Source organism: Ranitomeya imitator, chromosome 3, assembly GCF_032444005.1.
Source record: "Ranitomeya imitator isolate aRanImi1 chromosome 3, aRanImi1.pri, whole genome shotgun sequence".
Classification (NCBI taxonomy): domain Eukaryota; kingdom Metazoa; phylum Chordata; class Amphibia; order Anura; family Dendrobatidae; genus Ranitomeya; species Ranitomeya imitator.
Genome location: NC_091284.1, coordinates 254,652,108 through 254,671,947, shown reverse-complemented (window position 1 = coordinate 254,671,947; position 19,840 = coordinate 254,652,108). Strand labels below are relative to the sequence as shown.

The 19,840-nt window shown below is 42.8% G+C and overlaps 1 protein-coding gene across 2 annotated transcripts in view; it reads right to left on the bottom strand.

Annotated features, from left to right (window-relative positions):
* The window catches only part of ACACA (acetyl-CoA carboxylase alpha), a 575,142-nt gene that overhangs the window by 506,835 nt on the left and 48,467 nt on the right, over positions 1 to 19,840 (bottom strand). Inside the window, exons 8-12 of one of the 2 annotated variants that reach the window (XM_069756397.1) lie at positions 15,586 to 15,684; positions 13,943 to 14,053; positions 7,933 to 8,039; positions 6,845 to 7,054; positions 316 to 486 (exon numbers count right to left, since the gene is read on the bottom strand). In XM_069756397.1, the coding sequence (XP_069612498.1) occupies positions 316 to 486; positions 6,845 to 7,054; positions 7,933 to 8,039; positions 13,943 to 14,053; positions 15,586 to 15,684 (698 nt within the window). Of the gene's footprint in view, positions 1 to 315; positions 487 to 6,844; positions 7,055 to 7,932; positions 8,044 to 13,942; positions 14,054 to 15,585; positions 15,685 to 19,840 lie in introns of both variants that reach the window. The other variant, XM_069756396.1, reaches the window with a different exon arrangement.

The window sequence follows — 19,840 nt, the reverse complement described above, 5'->3', positions numbered from 1 at the left end:
TTTGGTATTGCCGTAATTGCACTGATGAGCAGAATCATATTGCGAGGTCATTCTTACAGTGAAAAGATTCCCATATAAAACACTGTCAAAATTGAGGTTTTTTTCATCAAGCAAGGTGGCTCTGGTTATCACTGCAGCCTTGCAGCGCTGGGGTCCTGGGTACATGTTAGGAAGTGACACAGTACTGGGTGAATATTAATAATGTCAGCATGAAATTGGGAATAATTCAGGCCAACCTTGTTAAAGACCTTGGAACAGAGAGGCCTCCCTAAATCAGGATTCTGCCTCTATTATTCAGATGGAGTCATTAAATACCTGAAGTTGTGCAGCAGGAAGATTAACATCTGCGACCATCTCTGTACAGGGGTGCTCCACTTGCAAACGAGGGTTAAGTTCAAGGAAGTAAAAACTGCCATCTTGACTGTACAGATACTCAACTGTACCTGCGCTGACATACCCAACCATCTTAGCAAGTTTCACAGCACACTGTAATGATAGGAAACAAGACAACAGTTAATAAATTGCTAGATCCCCCCAGTTCCCAGACCTGGTGGTACACTTTAACCATATCATATTTTTCTGCCGATTTTCCAACTCCAAGCTGCATAAACTTGAATGCTTACATGGTGTGAAGCAACTCATGTGACGTGTAAATAGTCAACAGAGTCGCAAAAAATGTGTTGAGAAAAAGAAAACTGCTAAAAATTTGAGAGAAATCAAATGTGAAGCAACCAGGAACCCATTACCCTACATATTCCAGAACAGTAACCTCCCCTGAAGTGCCCACAGGGACAAGGTAAAAAAAGGCTGAAACCTGATCACCACTGACCAAGGCATAGAAGGGGAAACGTCAAGACTGGGCCAAGAAATCACATCTTTCAAAGTTTTTTTGGACCAATAAAATGAGAATGACTCTTGATGGACAGGATGGATGGTCCAGTGGCTGGATCAGTAATGGGCACAGACCTACATTTTTACTCCGATGCCAGCAAGGTAGAGGTGGAGTACTGCTAAGGGTTGGTATTAGTAAAGATGAGATAGTTGGACTATTTCATGCTGAAGATGGACTCAAAATAAACTCCCAAACCTACTGTATGCTTTTAGAAGACTATGTCATGGTACAGGAAAAAGTCTACATCTTTCAAGAAAACTATGATTTTCATGCAAGACACTGAATGCATCTGAATACTCCACAGCTTAGATAGCAAATAAAAGCTTTAAAGATGAAAGACTAATGCCATGGCCTCCTTCCTCATCTGACCTAAACCCCATCAAATTTATTTTTGTACATTTTGAATTGTCTGCTTTCTCAACACGCGAAACATGCGTCGGGGCAGTGGTGGTGGGCCTAACTGATTCCACCAAAACAACGGGTAAGCAATATTCCATTTAACCAACCTTCCCTTGTCTGAATCTCTGTTTATGGCCACTTGGCCAATCTCAGAGTGCATTTACATATTATGTGCTGCTTGATGTATAGGATCTCAGTGCAGCCCTCCATCTTTCATTCTAATTAGCAGACTCATTTTTGTATTCAATGGTAATGAGTAAAAAATGTTTTAATATTCAATGTTTCAATAAATGATTTGCTGTGCTTTTCATTGGTGGTTTATGTCTACTCTTTTTGATCTTCTTACTTCAGTGTCTATAGTTTGGAGCACTCCATCGCCTTATTGTTCAACAATGACATATTAAAGGGGGACACTACACTCTAGTCCAATTCCTTAAATTATGATTACGTGCTATTTGATTTTTGTTCTATTGACTTTATTCTCACTTTAGCTGATGAAAATAAACTACTGAGATTGGGAAATTTACGTTTTCCATTTAGTGGCATAATAAGTCTGTGCACTAATAGTTACCCAATAATTACACATACAGATATTTTCCTAAGACAAAATTTCACTTGTTCTTGCTTAAATATTCAGGTTTCAGGCTTTTTAACCTTTTGGATTAATCGTCAGCACTGTAGTTGCTCAATAATAAAATTAATCAAAAATACAAATTGAATAATTGTGCACATACACTGTAGGACAGACAAGTTATTCCACAAATCTGCACGTGTTTAAATGCTCTAATTTAACCGCAATACAAATGAAGTGAGATCCCGTGCAGTTTGTAGGTCATTGAAAGCATGGAAGTCATAACATAATATGGTTAAATATAAACCATATGGTAATATTACATTGTAAACTATAGTTAAACCACACATAAAATACAAAGGTCAGTGTTTAAAATCAGTTGTAACTACAGTTGTAAGTACAAGCTACATTTACAAAAATAAGTGTTCAATGCTAGAAAACATTATAATGTAAGAATGCATATTTCCAAATAGTTAGCATGTGAAGTATTATACATGGTGTTTGTTCCCAAACAACAGGGGTGGGTAACCTCCTTCCCGCAGGCTGTAAATGATGTCCTTTTCTCCTGCCCCTGAGCAGAGTGCTCAGGCTCTGGATAACAGTGCTCCGGGCCTTTAACTGCTTCTTACACTGTGAGAACAAGCACGTAACATTCACTACTGAACGCTTAGATGCGTGCAATAAAGGATTTAGTGATGACGCTGGCCAGTGTCAGGACATATTTGTAGGCGCAATCAGAACTTCAGTCTGACTGACATTGGCAGACCCTGCTGTGATTTACATTCCCCCAGCACCTCCTGTGATGTATGTGAATGTGTGAAGCAAATATAACAAAAGAACAAAAGGGGAAAGGGCGAAAGGGTGGGAAAGAGGTAGAGAGAGGGGAAAGAGGGAGAGATGGGGGAAAGAGGGAGAGATGGGGGAAAGAGGGGGAAAAGAGGGAGAGAGGGGGGAAAAGAGGGAGAGAGGGGGGAAAAGAGGGAGAGAGGGGGGAAAGAGAGAGGGGGAAAGAGAGAGAGGGGGAAAGAGAGAGGGGGAAAGAGAGAGAGGGGGGAAAGAGAAAGAGGGGGGAAAGAGAAAGAGGGGGGAAAGAGAAAGAGGGGGGAAAGAGAAAGAGGGGGGAAAGAGAAAGAGGGGGGAAAGAGAGAGGGGGGAAAGAGAGAGAGGGGGAAAGAGAGGGGGAAAGAGGGAGAGATGGGGAAAGAGGGAGAGAGGGGGGAAAGAGGGAGAGAGGGGGGAAAGAGGGAGAGAGGGGGGAAAGAGGGAGAGAGGGGGGAAAGAGGGAGAGAGGGGGAAAGAGGGAGAGAGGGGGGAAAGAGGGAGAGAGAGGGGAAAGAGGGAGAGAGAGGGGAAAGAGGGAGAGAGAGGGGAAAGAGGGAGAGAGGGGGAAAGAGGGAGAGAGGGGGGAAAGAGAGAGAGGGGGGAAAGAGAGGGAGGGAAGAGAGAGAGGGGGAAAGAGAGAGGGGGAAGGAGAGAGGGGGGAAGGAGAGAGGGGGAAAGGAGAGAGGGGGAAAGGAGAGAGGGGGAAAGGAGAGAGGGGGAAAGGAGAGAGGGGGAAAGAGAGAGGTGGAAAGGAGAGAGGTGGAAAGGAGAGAGGGGGAAAGAGAGGGGGGAAGAGAGAGGGGGAAAGAGAGAGGGGGGAAAGAGAGAGGGGGAAGAGAGAGGGTGAAAGAGAGGGGGAAGAGAGAGGGGGAAGAGAGAGGGGGGAAGAGAGAAGGGGAAAGAGAGAGAGGGGGAAAGAGAGAGAAGGGGAAAGAGAGAGAGGGGGAAAGAGAGAGAGGGGGAAAGAGAAAGAGGGGGAAAGAGAAAGAGGGGGGAAAGAGAAAGAGGGGGGAAAGAGAAAGAGGGGGGAAGAGAAAGAGGGGGGAAAGAGAGAGGGGGAAAGAGAGAGGGGGGAAAGAGAGAGAGGGGGAAAGAGAGAGGGGGGAAGAGAGGGGAGGAAAGAGAGGGGGAAAGAGGGAGAGATGGGGAAAGAGGGAGAGAGGGGGGAAAGAGGGAGAGAGGGGGGAAAGAGGGAGAGAGAGGGGAAAGAGGGAGAGAGGGGGGAAAGAGAGAGAGAGGGGGGAAAGAGGGAGAGAGGGGGGAAAGAGGGAGAGAGAGGGGAAAGAGGGAGAGAGAGGGGAAAGAGGGAGAGAGAGGGGAAAGAGGGAGAGAGGGGGGAAAGAGAGAGGGGGGAAAGAGAGGGAGGGAAGAGAGAGAGGGGGAAAGAGAGAGGGGGAAGGAGAGAGGGGGAAAGGAGAGAGGGGGAAAGAGAGAGGTGGAAAGGAGAGAGGGGGAAAGAGAGGGGGGAAGAGAGAGGGGGAAGAGAGAGGGGGGAAGAGAGGGGGAAGAGAGAGGGGGGAAGAGAGAGGGGGGAAGAGAGGGGGAGGAAGAGAGGGGGAAGAGAGAAGGGGGAAGAGAGAAGGGGGAAGAGAGAAGGGGGAAGAGAGAAGGGGAAAGAGAGAAGGGGAAAGAGAGAGGGGGAAAGAGAGAGGGGGAAAGAGAGAGGGGGAAAGAGAGAGGGGGAAAGAGAGAGGGGGAAAGAGAGAGGGGGAAAGAGAGGGGGGGAAAGAGGGGGGGAAAGAGAGGGGGAAAGAGAGAGGGGGAAAGAGAGAGGGGGAAAGAGAGAGGGGGAAAGAGAGAGGGGGAAAGAGAGAGGGGGAAAGAGAGAGGGGGAAAGAGAGGGGGGGAAAGAGAGAGGGGGAAAGAGAGGGGGAAAGAGAGAGAGGGGGAAAGAGAGAGGGGGAAAGAGAGAGGGGGAAAGAGGGGAGGAAAGCGAGAGGGGGAAATAGAGAGGGGGAAAGAGAGATTGCTAGACAATCCCCATATGTATTCAAGCTGTCTAGCAGCCGCAAATCATGCATCTGCATCGACATAAACTAAATCTCCGAGCACACTGAAATACTCGGAGAACACCAGAGCATGCTCGGAGAAACTCGACTAACAAGCACACTCGCTCATCACTAATAGAGAGACATGGTGAATAAATTTAGATAGTATGACAGTGATGTACAGTTGAAACTAGAAGTTTACAAACACTATATAAAAACACATATGCAGGTTTTTCCTCAATTTCTGACATGAAATCAGAATATTTCCAGTTTTAGTTTTAGATAAATTAGGATTACAATAATTATTAATATTTGCCAAATGTCAGAATAAAGAGGAAGAGAGAGAGAGAGAGAGAGAGAAAAAGAAAGAGAAAGAAAAGATAGAGAGAGCAAGCGCGAGATAAAGAAAAAAAGAAAGAAAGAGAGAGAGCGAGAGAGAGAGAATGTTTTAAGGCATTTTTATTACTTAATGCAAAGTCAAAAGTTTACATACATTTCATTAGCATTTGGTACCATTGTCCTTCAAGAGAACCTGTCAGCAGGATTGTGCACAGTAACCTACATACAGTGTCAGGTTGGCGCCGTTATACTGATTAAAATACCTTGGTTGATGAAATTCATCTGGTGGTTGTTGTTGTTTAATCTTTATTTTCAGTTTTTAGTTAATGATTTCCTCATGCCCCGAGGTGGCTCGTGGGGGTCTTCATGTGGTGCTCTGATTAGGTATTCATAATGCAGACTGCTGATAGGTCACTGATCCCTCACTGACCTGCCCCCTAGTTTGCATAATGAATACCGGTACATACTGAAGAAAAAAAAAAACCTTCTGCAGGCAGGTGCCAGCCATAGCACATGTGCTGCAGCATAACCACGTTTAATGTATAGTTAGTAGATGTGGTTAAGGTGTATAACAAAAAAATAAATTAATTAAAATGGCGCCTGCGCAGTCGGTGTACATAGCTGTGATCCAATAGCTGCTATTACGCAGGCACCATCTTGCTAGTGAAGAAAAAAAAATGTCCTCCTTCAAGATGGCGCTGTCCGTGCCAGCAAGTAGCAGTTTTCAGATCACAGCTATGTACACTGATAGCTGCTACTGTGCAGGCGCGGCAGGTGCCTTTTAAATTTATTTATTTATTTTTTAAATGTCTTTCAAAAGTTAGTGCTAGTCAGTGGGGTATGCCTGATCAGCGGCTCGGTGGCTGTAAGACGCACACAGAGTGGTGCAAAGAGAAGGGGAGGAGGGTTGTGGAAAAAAGAGAGCACAAGTGCCGGCTAGTGACTTGCATCACTGATAAACGCTCTGCAGCTGCAAGATGCATGCCGGAGGTGGTGCACAGCGGGGGAGGGGAAAAAAATAGAACGGGACAAAAAAAAGTCCTGGAAAACAGCAAGCACGGATGTTGATCAGTGATCTACGTCACTGATCAGCGCTCAGCTTCAGAATGACGCACGAAAGAAGAAAAAAAACAGCCAAAAAACAAGCGATCAAGTACTGACCAGCGCTTGATTGCAGGAGGGGGAGAGGGGATGAGGAGGGAAAAGTGGGGGGAAAATGGGAGAGGAGGATTAGGATGGATTAGGACAGATCAGGCAAGGACATGGAGGGATCAGGAACTCGTCTTTCTTCTTCAGCAGGATCAGCAGGAGGAGCAATCACAGTGGTGATAAAGGCTTCTATGACACCACAAGGCCCAGCACAGAGTTACACAGTGACCGCCCTGTACAAATCCACAAGCTAGAATGAGGACGTACAGGGCAGTCACTGCCAGGTCACAGCATGTGTGTGTACCCTGACTGGTGCGATCAATGTCATAGTCGATCGCACCAATCAGAGATGGCCCTGGTGATGCCGTGGTTGCTAGGATCCAGCCTACGATCGGTGCTCTTACACCACCGATCCTAGGCTGGACATCAGTGTTTCAGGCAATCTGATTGCCTAAAACACTGAGAAACGCTGCAATTGACTGTTCTGGATTGAATCACCGCGATCGTAGTTGCAGGTAGGTGGGTGTCCTCAACCCCCGGGACGGAGGTGCCATGTTCCCTGCTGTGAGAAACAGCAGGGACAATCATGCGATTACCGAGCGATTAGTCACTGTGGTTGCATGATTGACATGACATATATATATACTGCAAATGTCGGGAAGGAGTTAAAACCATTTGTCTTACCTGCTCCATTTCTTCAAACACTGTGCTTGTTGCAATTGAAGCAGGAGCCTCTTCAATAATCTTCTGGTGACGCCGCTGAACGGAACAATCTCGTCCAAAAAGAGATATTGCATTTCCATACTGATCTGCAAGAATCTGTACCTCCAGATGACGGGATTGCTTGGCCAATCTCATGACAAATATAGGAGAGCCAGGTACTTCTGTCTGAACCTTAAAACAGCGAGAGATGAATGATGGAATTAGTCATGATTTCTTGTACACATCACTACAGCTCTGATGTGCAATGTACTCTACTGACTATGTTATAGACATATGCAAAAGAACACATTGAATATGTTCAAGGTCTTTGACAATAACTCGTTTGCAAAATCAAAAGTCCAGAACAAAAGACACTCAAAACCCTTTGGCACTATCTGATGTTTGTGTAACTCGAAAACTAACTTTCCAATCTAAGCAGGGGCCTTTCACATCACTAAGAACTGAACCAATTCATATTGCAGTATTACTGCAACTCGCTTACAACATCAACATCAACCATTTACAAAGAAAGTTGTAAATAGTTTTCTAAAGACCAAATCAGATTTTTTTTGATAGCTGCTAATGTTCTGTCTAAAAAGGGAAAATGCTAAAACTTGCACAATGGTAGTCAGTAGAATTATATTGAATCATTTTTAAAGGCAAACAGTCTGTTTTGCAGACAACATAGAATAGAGAAGCTGAGCAGTATTATATATAGGTTTGTAGAAAAATATTCAGAATAACTTGTATTTTATTCATTAAAATCCCTTTTGCTTGTGTTCATATGAGACCAGATAGTGGTCCTACTCAGTGACTGACAGCTATCTGCATGCAGAGTCATACAGGGAAGACTGTTAATCACTGGATTGGACCCGCCCACTGGACTCATGAGTGCAGACACCAGGGATTTCAGTGAGTAAAATGCAAGTTATTCTGAATCTCTTCCATAAAATATCTGATCGGCTCCTCCTGCTCTGTAACATCCAGGCTGCAGGTCAGATACTATTTCACCATGACAGCTTCCCTTTAAAGCATAGCAATATGTTACTTTTCAACAACTGAAATCTAACCTGTCGAAAAAGGTTGGGAAAGTCTTCTGCATTGTTCACTTTCCGAATACCTTTTCCACCTCCTCCCTCAGATGCTTTAATCATGACAGGATATCCCACCGTTTCTGCTGCCTACAATACAGACATAGTATAAAGATTAGAGTGCACTCATGTACATAGTTGGTGGAGGTGACGGTAGAGCAGGATAGGACCCAAAACAGTGTCAAGAAGTTCACTGCACACACCAAGTCATGATGTAAAAGTGGAAAATGTATCTGTACACCAAATAACGCTCTGGGGAAGGAGTTAGTGAGGCTGGGGCTATACCAGCAATAAACATGATGTTTCAACCTCCACAGGTCGTTATCTAATTCGATGAGTCCCAGCACAAGAAAATGCCTGTGGATGTACTGATGAACTCCTAAACCGAGACCTACACCACTGTGAAGACCAGCAAAACTCTCCTTATCCACGCTCCATTTAGTTCATCTTGTGCTCCGATTTAGTTCATCTTGTGCTCCGATTCCAGCACAAAGATCATAGAGAGTGGAAAAGTCATAATTATTGATGTATGTTTAACACCTTCATGACAGAGCTGTAATATTTTTGGTGCACAAATAATATTTTCCACCTTGAAGTCAAATAGGACTATGCAGTGAACGTTACAACACAGACAGTGCACGGAATACACATACAATCAATGGAAATCATTTTGATGCTCTTGAAAACACATTCGATTTATTAGACTGGGATACAAGAGAGAGTATTGACTTATTTAAAGAGTTTGTCCACGACTGGGACAACCCTTCTCAATCACCATATTCCCCTTTATAAAATAATTGCTGAACTCACTTTCGGTGCCGGCACTGGCCCTTCCGGGACTCGCGTGACATTGTCACTGCTTCACTCTCCCCCTTTGGATATAACTGAAAACTGGATGAGGCGAGAGCTGCGGCTGCTCTCTTACTTTCTCCAGATGTAGGATAACTCCAAGAAGGAGATAGTGAATCAGCCACCGATTGTTACGGCATGTGAACCCTACAGCCAATGTAACACGAGCCTCAGAAGAGCCAGTGCCGACACCGCTGGAACGGCATTGGCACCAGAGTATAGCGGTCATTATTTTCTAAGGGGGAAACATAGTGATTGAGAAGGGGTTGGTCGAGAAGTGAACAAATCCCCTAACAAAGTTAAATTAGTGCAAACTTATTAGGAAAAAAGCAATAAGACCAAGCTATCCACTTGATAGATTATAACACGCTGATCACTAGGGGTCCCACTGTTTGGAACCCCGCTATCCTAAGAAAAGGTCTCTACAGCGCCCTGTTTGAATGAAGCCACGATCAAACATATGCACAATGGCTCCAGTCATTACCTATGAAACTGCCGCCCAAGCGCATCATTTGGCTATTTCCGGCAGTCCGTTAGACAATGAATGGAGTAATGTTACACTTAGTAGAGTGAAGCTCCATTAAAACAGGTCACTGCATAGCCCCATACAAACTCTATAAGTTACAAAATGTTTAGGATGACAGCAAGTTAAAAATCCACTAAATACCCAGAAATCTAGAAAACTAATATAGTTTAATCTCCTGTAGAACCTACAAACTATATCAAGCAAACACAGATATCAAGTGAACACACATTCAATAAATTCCATTTTATTGCCCAAATTGTTTATGCATTTCTTTGCCAAATAAGCATTTATGTTCCCAGACAAGGATTAAGAAATGTATTCCTCATATTTTGCCTTTTGTTGAGTCAGGCCAAGATTTATCATAACCGAGGACTTTTAAACCAAATTTATCAATGTTATGCTGCCATAAATTAAATACATTATATAATTTATCAGACCAAGAATTTATAACCTTAGGAGACAATAAAATGAGTTATTCACTTCAAATTTTTGGACTTTATGTTATAAAGTTTATTAAAAAGTATATAAAGTTAAATGGAGTATTTTTATTTATGTAACTTTTTTTTATGGAGCCGGTGGGGGATGCCATATTTATTTTCTGTGTCAGAGCACAACACTTACACTGTGGCCAGATCAGCAATCTGGGCACGCCCAATTCACTGCAGTAGGTGCAGACCGGGACCATTTCTTTTTCCTAGCCCAGTACTATCTTAGCATTTTTCTCTATTATCTGTAATGACTGATCTGAGCGGAGCAGTCATGTCATTGCAGCACTCAGATCACAGTAACCTGTGATCACAGGTCAGGGCACCAAGGCTGTGGCAGTGTCTTCATTCAGTGATATGTCACTACTGCAGCCCTGATCCACAGATCTGGTGAGCTCTCACTGGTCATTACTTGGATCTGAATGCTTCAGCCCAAATGATTTGACAGCTCTGCTCAAATCAAAGTTATTGTCCACTAAGCCATGTATCTAATCTGATCATGTGCGATATAGCCTGCTGAGTCGTGTATCTAATTCAATCAAGTAAGATGCAGTCCGCCGAGCGGCACACCTTAAATGGACAGTATAAACTTGTATCAGAAGCCAATTTCTTTAGAGCCAACCACTGAGGTCCTGTACATCGGTAGTGAATGTAAAAAACTAACTGCACACCATACGGCACGTGGAGATGCTAATTAGGATTAACACAGAATATCTCCCATCAGTAGATTACACCGAGTAAATACCCTTTATCAGACGTTTCGATTGTGGTAATTGCTCTCAAAATTAGAAAGGTCTGGGGTTTAGTCTGGGTTTCCCCAAAGCAAAAAGGGAAACCAGGATCAAGTATTGTGTAGAGTATGTGTTTAGCCAGTCATTATTGCCCTTTCATTAAGGGATTTAAATAACCTTACAGTCTATGTCCACTTTCAGAACAATAATTTATCGCCTTAAATTGATAAAACAAAATTAAACAAACGTTTAATAAGTTTCCATTTAAAAAAAATCTATATTTTTCAGAATATAACTGCAGTCAATAACCTCAGGGTTAAAGAAATCAACCATTTCCAGTGGTAAAAAAAATTTAAGTAGACAAAACGAGTGTTCTGACAGCCTGCTGACATTGGCCGATTAGTGAACGAAGAACACTTCTTTCCCGGTAATCGGTCAGTGTAAATGCACCCGTCCCTAACTAATTTCCATATGTTCCTCTCTTCTGGCTAACATAACAAGTGTACACTATATAGCCAACAGCATGGAGATTTGACTATCACATCTATTTAAGCTTGCTGGACCTCCCATTCTAAAACTCACGCAATTAAATTCTACTTGGGCCTCTCTGCAGCCATAACAGTATCCTCCCTTCTTGGAAAACGTTGCACAGGATTTTGGAGTGTGCCAATTCAATCAATAAAAAATTGGGAGATCAAGCACTCATGTTGGATAAGAAGGTCTGGCCCACAACTGATGGTTTTTGCTTAGTGCTTTAAGGTACGGTCATGTTGGAACAAACATGGAATTAAATCAAACTATTCCTACAAAGTTGAAATTGAAATCAAAACAAAATAAGCAAATACCATGTAATAAGTAATTGAATAGCAGTAAACAAATTAAGTTTCACTCTGTAGTGCAAAAGCATGTAAATATGAAATATGAAAAGCATTACTGCTCTATGTGTCTAGTGTGAATATTAGACACATAGGTTCCCAGGAAACCGGAGATCGCCTTGTCGTTGGCTGCCAGGCACACATGAATTGGCCAATTATGTGCCAAGTATCTCCACTTTTTCCTATTATCTAGAGCAGTAATGTTATTCAGATTTCATATTTACATGCTTTAGCACTACAGAGCACAACTTTACTTGTTTATTATGTATAGAGATGGCTACCCCTAGTTTGCACCTGTACACACCAGTTTTCTGACTTGGAAGTGCAAGCCAGTTTTTTTTTTAATTGAATAGTAATAGATGTAGATGTAAGTAAAATAGGGTACTTAGCCAAAACTATTTTGATCAAAAAGCGTAAAATTCATCCCACCGCAGCCCAATTGGAACGGTACCTAACTCTTGTAGTTCACCTCAAGTTGAAATTGGCCAAAATGTCGTTGTATGATCTAGCCCTAACATTTCTCTTCACATGGAAAAAATAAAAAGAGCTGACAGTGTTCACTGAGCTGTTACTCCTTGAAGCTTTCAATCCACAATAATGGCACATTTAGTTGGCCGGGGTAATCTAGCAAAAATAACATAAGATACCACTTTTTCCATGACAGTGAGGTTACAGCCAATGAGCTGTTAAGATTGACTCCATTTACTACTGCCAGTGTTAGTGTATGGATTGTGCATGACTGCGTGCTTAAACGGATGCATCTGTTTACAAATGGATAAGACCAGAGGTGTCAAACTGCATTCCTCGAGGGCCGCAAACAGGTCATGTTTTCAGGGTTTCCTTGTATTGCACAAGGTGCTGGAATCATTCTGTGCAGGTGATTAAATTATCACCTGTGCAATACAAGGAAATCCTGAAAACATGACCTGTTTGCAGCCCTCGAGGAATGCAGTTTGACACCTCTGGATAAGACCAAAACACCTAAGCTCAATAATTCAGAAAAGTGGCCATATACAGTACCCTATATGGCACATGTAATAAAGAAATAGAGGACAGAAAGGGGGTAAAACTGCAGAATCAGGCTACACAAGGTTAGTATGCTGTCCATTACGAATGAAAGAAGCACTCCTCCCATCAAAATTTGTATCCTTTTAATATATTGCAGTTATCATATTATATAGCACTGTGTACTTACAATTGCTCATTTTGCCTTTTGTAGCCAGCTAATTATTCTCTTTTCTCTGCTGTATGTAGAAACATTGTCTATTGTCCTTGCATTCATCATTCCCTTCTTCAACTCCTAATTTGGCTGCTCCCTCCTGCCCCTGCCAGGGACTTTTGCAGTAAGTGATGAAGCATTCAGGGAAAATTGATCTCCTGTTTCTACATAGAGCTGTGAAGGATTCAGCTAGTCAGTTTATAATCACGTGATGTCATTAATGGAATGCTTTCTCAAGAGGAGTACAGAGTCAACAGACAGCGAAACGCGCGTTGGGGTTTGGGTGCTGACGTTTTAGTATCGGGTAAGATGATTTTCTGACTGTGTCATACAAATGAATTTGGGGAACTTTTGATGACCTTAACGCCAGACTGGTTTCGGACCTTGGGCTCTTGACCGCAAACCACTCAACCCTGGGCATCAGTATAGACATGGGAATAGTATAATGACTGATGGCACCTTTTGCTGACAGAAGGGGGCATTGTATTGTGAATCTTTGAGCCCAATTAACAAGTCCTCATCTTACCATTACTTAGTTTGTTATTGGGAACTGAGCTATACTATGTACTAAATGCCACCACTTCTTGTGGTGTTCCTTATAGTATTAAAAGCATCGAACAGGCTGCATACCAGATATGATGATTAAGGGTGCCTTGTCACCTGAAACGCGTAGATAGTGTTTTTATTGTATTGTGCTGATGTCTCATCCTCTGCTTCTGATATGAAGTGAACTAAGTATCAAGTTTTTACTTTTCACGCCTCGTCGAGCTGGAATTTTTTCTTTATTTCTGGGTTCCTTATAGCACATGTTTTTATTTATCTTTTTGTATGTTTAATATTGTATCAATAAAGATTTTTTGAACATATTTTTAAAAAACTGGAAGAACTCCATTTGTCCTCCTTTTTGAGAGAGGCAGGAGAGAAAGTAGCCACTGATTGGTCGCAGGGATAGAATGACGCGATTACGTGATCCTCAGCAGAGCTACTGTTGACACTGCTGGAACAGCAACAGCTCCGAAGAGGAGTATAAGTGTTATTATTTTATAAGGGGGAAACATACAAATTGAGAAGGGGTTGTCCGAGCAGTGGACAGTCGCTTTACAGTTGGAGGAATTATTTTGCCACGACGTTCAGATAACCAGGACAGTCTCAACAACATTTATAAAGTAGAAAATTAAAAATCTAGCTCTCATCAAGGCTTTGGAAGAGATTTATTCATTAGAAATCTGTTCTATAAAACAGCAAATAACCCATTAATTTGAATGCAATCTTATTTTTAGTTTAATCAGCATTAAATAGGTAACTCGCCTTCAATCCATCATCCACATCTTTCACATAGCCCTTTTCATAAATATCTTGGGGAACATTTAACAGTCGCTTCTTTAAATCACTTTCCTGCCAGTCTACTTTTAAACCTAGAAGAAAAATACACAGCAGAAAAATTATAATAAGCATGGAAAGGTAAAAGTACAGGGAATCCAGCAGCAGGTTTTTGTGATTTAATCTGATAGCTCAATATACAGCAAGAGAACCTGATTCTGGGGATGAGTCACTTATTAGGCTGTGTGCAGTGTTTTATCAGCAGAAGATTAATACTAAGGGACTAGGATTCATGTGCAGGCCAGTCCAGCTAATCTGTGTAAACCCGCCAACACTGACTGGTAGCTTGCTGCTAAAGCACAGTGTACACAAGAATCTGCCAAAAAGTGGTGGGGAGTGGTTATACAAAGTTCAGCTTTCTGACCACTGCTACATCATTCACAACAGAGATAACAGGTGTTCTATCAAAACTGCAATAAGCAGTCCAGTAAGTGACATCTCTGGAATCAGGCTCCCTGCCCCTACATCATGCTACTGTCAGATTATATAGCAAAAACTTACTAAAAGATTCCTTTAAGATACATAACTCACAAATCGTTCCACCACCCTTCCCTTGTTGTATTGCTTGACTTCTGCATAAGCCACTGAATGCAGCATTTTGAACACCAGGCCTGCTGTGGAGATGCTGACGTAGACCAGGCCCATGGACATGGCATCACTAGTGATGATATACATTAGGGGATACGTCAGACTGAAATAGATCGCGTATTGCTAATTATCAACAGACAGATGGTATCACGCAAGTAGGGGTTACATTAATGGGGTTACATTACAAAAGTTCTTATCAATACCTTGGGGTAACTACCATTGGAAAAAAACACAAATAAAATCCTGGAAATTGTTTTAACGTGCTAGGCTGGAAACCTCTATATATGCTTTTCCACCGCTTCAACCAAAATGTCACTTGTAACAAATGACCACAGTAATTTTTGACATACAATATAATGGAAAAAAACAACAGGAAACAAATTCCAAGTGGGATGAAGTGGTAAAAAAAGCAATTCTGGCACTGATTTTTGTATTTTGTTTTCACGGTTCAGCAAAAATGACCTAGAAACAAGTTTGGCAAGGTCACTGTGTTTATGGCAATACCAAACTTGTCTCCATTTTTTTTCTATTGCAGTTTCACGGGAGTACCAAGATGGCAGTCCTGGTAACCGAGGCACCCCGACAGCCATGGTAACCCATCAGTGATCATGTTGTGGGGAGCCGGTGAGTGAGAAAACCTGCAACCACTCCATAGAAAATGCTGAAACTGACTGTGGCACCTAAATGGTAAGCAGCTGCAGGCACAATTTAGCCAGGGCCATGGCTGTTAGGCACAGATGAAGGATATGGAATACTACCGACATCTACCATGAGTCCCCTCCATTTTTGTGAACTCCTGCCAAGTCCTAATGAGGAAAGGGGTGAATGAATACTACTATACATAATTCACCCAAAAAAAAAGTAAAACGTACACCTCCCAGCCCCATTCCAAGTCATTTCAGCACTAGCATTCATGAAAAGGGGTAGACCTAAACCTTTCCACACAATAAAATATGTATAACAAAGTATTCATAATCACCATTGCCGCTCCAGGGTAGAGTTGGAATTCCAGCTGTTTGGGCAACAATTGAGGATGCAATTTTATCTCCTAACGCCCACATGGCTTGACTTGGCGGACCTGTAATGAGATCGTAAACAGTCACACTCCAGCATTCACCAAACTATATCTAGCCAGCTCACAATGGTTTACATCTTCTTCAGTCTCCCTGAAAACTATTATCAATGTGAAGATACATAGGAAAACCTATTACCTATGAAAGACATGATGGAGTTCCCCTCTATACCCTTAACAGTGTCTGCTGGGTTTAAATGGAATCTGTCACCCCAAAATTCGCTTTGCTTCCTGTCGCGGCTCCTGCGCAGGTGTACTTTGTCTGCCCTGTTTGGGTTGACAGATTCCCTTTAAAGGGAAACTGTCACCCCGAAAATCGCGGGTGAGGTAAGCCCACCGGCATCAGGGGCTTATCTACAGCATTCTGTAATGCTACCTGAAAGATGAGAAAAAGACGTTATATTATACTCACCCAGGGGCGTGTTATGATTTGGTAATTCAGTACCACAATGGACATAGAAGTCAGAGCACATACAGTGACCTGACAATAACCCAAAAACATAGAACGAGCTCTGAGACGTGGGAACTCTGCTGACCGCAATCCCTAATCCTCTCCAACCACACTAGAGGCAGCCGTGGATTGCGCCTAACGCTCCCTATGCAACTCGGCACAGCCTGAGAAACTAGCTAGCCTGAAGATAGAAAATAAGCCTACCTTGCCTCACAGAAATACCCCAACGGAAAAGGCAGCCCCCACATATAATGACTGTGAGTTAAGATGAAAAGACAAACGTAGAGATGAAATAGATTTAGCAAAGTGAGGCCCGACTTTCTGAACAGAGCGAGGATAGGAAAGGTAACTTTGCGGTCAACACAAAACCCTACAAACAACCACGCAAAGGGGGCAAAAAGACCCTCCGTACCGACTAACGGCACGGAGGTACACCCTCTGCGTCCCAGAGCTTCCAGCAAGCAAGAAAAACCAAATAAGCAAGCTGGACAGAAAAAAACAGCAAACAAAATAACAAAAGCGGGACTTAGCTATGCAGAGCAGCAGGCCACAGAAACGATCCAGGAGGAAGAAAGTCCTATACTAGAACATTGACTGGAGGCCAGGATCAAAGCACTAGGTTGAGTTAAATAGAGCAGCACCTAACGACTTCCCCACATCACCTGAGGAAGGAAACTCAGAAGCCGCAGTACCACTCTCCTCCACCAACGGAAGTTCATAGAGAGAATCAGCCGAAGTACCACTTGTAACCACAGGAGGGAGCTCTGCCACAGAATTCACAACAGGGGCGGTCCCGCTGCTGGTCCGGTCGGATGGGCGTCTCTGGTCCGCTGCGGCGCCTCCTATCTTCATTCCAAGACGTCCTCTTCTGATCTTCAGCCACGGCTCCGGTGTAGGTATACTTTGTCTGCCCTGTTGAGGGCAGAGCAAAGTACTGCAGTGCGCAGGTGCTGGGAAAGGTCAGAGAGGCCCGGCACCTGCGCACTGCATTACTTTGCTCTGCCCTCAACAGGGCAGACAAAGTACGCCTGCGCCGGAGCCGTGGCTGAAGATCAGAAGAGGACGTCTTGGAATGAAGATGGGAGGTGCCGCAGCGGACCAGAGACACCCGTTTGATCGGACCAGCAGCGGGACCGCCCCTGGGCGAGTATAATCTAACTTTTTTTCTCCTCTTTCAGGTAACATCGGGGGCTTATCTACAGCATTACAGAATGCTGTAGACAAGCCCCTGATGCCGGTGGGCTTACCTCACCCGGGATTTTCGGGGTGACAGGTTCCCTTTAATAAATTCTCCCATATAATCATCTCATTGCAAGTTGGTGAAAAACTCCATAAGGCTATGCTGACAAGTAGATCTTTCGAGAAGCAGGTTATGAAAAGCAGGCTTTTGGCTGTTTTTTGTTGTGTTTTTCAGGATCCCAACGTTCAGCTTTGGTTCCACCACAGAAACATGAACAATGCAAGGTGTTAGGGCACCAATCCAAGACATATGTGAAGCCCTACAACCATTTTGCAAAAAAAGCTCAATTTGATCAAATTATTTAGTGTAGTGTAGATTTTTGAGTGACTATTCTGAAGAAAAAAGTTCACATGAGTTCATGAAACAATACACAATTGCAAATGTAAAAAAAAAACTTGGCAGAAAAAATCCAGCTCACTGCAGTAGAATCCAATGGCCGTGCACGGAAAGAAGTCAGTGTTAGCAGCAAACGAGCAGTATCAAAGAAGGAAAGGTATCCAGCAACAGATCCATCGGTGAAAAATGAATTAAAACCAAAAATCTTTAATGTATAACATGGTTAAAATTGTGGTATAAAACCATTGATTTAGAAAAAAGGCAAGTAACCCGGGAAACTCACGGCTTTACGCGTTTCAAACCAACTGGTTCTTAATCATAGTCCAGAGTGAACGATGAGAATACCCTCATAATTTCACACAAAATAACTAAAAAGGGGCTGGACAAAGTTGTTGGCACCCTCAATGTAACATCTGGTCGAACAGTCTGGAATAAATACCTGCAATCAGTTGTTTCCTATAACCATCAACAAGCTTCTTACAACTGTCAAATTGAATTTTCACCACTCTTCTCTTGCAGACTGCTCCAGGTCTCCCATATTTGTAGGCTGCCTTCTCCCAACAGCAATTTTAAGATCTCTCCACAGGTGTTCAACTGAATTTAGAACTGGACTCATTACTGGCCACTTCAGGACTCTCCTTATCTTTGTTTCCATCCATTTCTGAATGCTTCTTGAAGTATGTTTGGGGTCATTGACCTGCTGGAAGACTCATGACCAAGGATGCAAAAGCAGCTTTCTGACACTGAGCCATACATTGTGATCCAAAATCCGTTGGCAATCTTCAGATTTCAAGATGCATTGCACTCAGTGCCAGAGGCAGCAAAACAACCCTAAAACCACTTTGAGCTTTGCCCATATTTTACTGTAGGTGCTGTGTTCTTTCCTTTGTTGATGGCAACATTCCTTTTTTGGTAACTAGAGTGTCATTCAAATGTCGACACAGTTTGCACTGACACTGATGCACTCAGCCTCCAGGACAGGTTGAATTTCTTTGGAAATTCCCCCCCTCAAATTCACTCCGAAATTGAACAATACATCCACAACAAAATAGAATTTGCATATTTCCATTTAAAAAATTCTGCTAAATTGTAGACCTTCTAACAAACACCCTAACAAAATAAAAGCATGTTTGAAAAATGACATTGAAATAAACCAATTTATGCTTGTGTAAACACCAAAAGCTTGACATTTGCTAGGTTTTCTACATTGTCAAATGTCTGATATTTTCATTAAAAAAACCTCCAAACAGAATGATCAAAAATACCAGTGTACTGCAGTATACCACTGAACCAACGTCCCACTAAAAAAGATCTAAAACACTGAAGCAGCAAACTTTATGGGGAAAAAATGTGTCTGTGTCGGAACTGTACTTCTTAGCAAATATGTAGGTTTTTTGTAGATAAACTTTTTTGGGATTTTCCTAATTTCAGAGGAACCTTATGTTACAATACAATTGTACTTTTTTAAACTGATTATACCAGTGTATCCCTCAGGGTGTAGCCACAAGCCGACCTCATACACATCAACTAGAGAACTAAATCCAATAATTGGCAGAATCCGCCTTTGCTTTTTATCATCCTATGGGAAATCTTGATAGCTCCCACAAGCTCTCCAACCACCACTATGTATTTACTGATCCCTGAATACCCTTCCTAACAAGCCCCTTTTAATGGCTTGTAGATTTCTACCTTTGCCCAAAATCAATTTTAGAACTGCGGTTTCGATGTGCTAATTAGTGGGCAACTAGTCGTAGGGGTGAGTTTTCCCCAGACTAATGTTATCACTCCCCTGTGAGCAAAATAAATTGCAAGAGCAAGGTAACTGCTGGAATTCTACAAATCTCTACCTCCCAAACAATGTGAAGTTAGGGGCATGGCTAGGAAGGCAGCACTGGTGCAGGACACAGCTAGCTCCGGAAATTTCACGCCTGGCTGTGTCTTACATCCCTGGCCATGTACAGTGTACCACTGAAGTTGGCTTTACTACCCGTTACTAGGGAGGCAGAGGTGATGCTACTCTCGCACACCATGTCACTCACGCCAACAGGAGCGTGATAACATAAAACAGTGGGATGATTAGACTAGGCCCGCACAACTAGTCATCCACTAATTCGCACATCGCGACCACAGTTCTA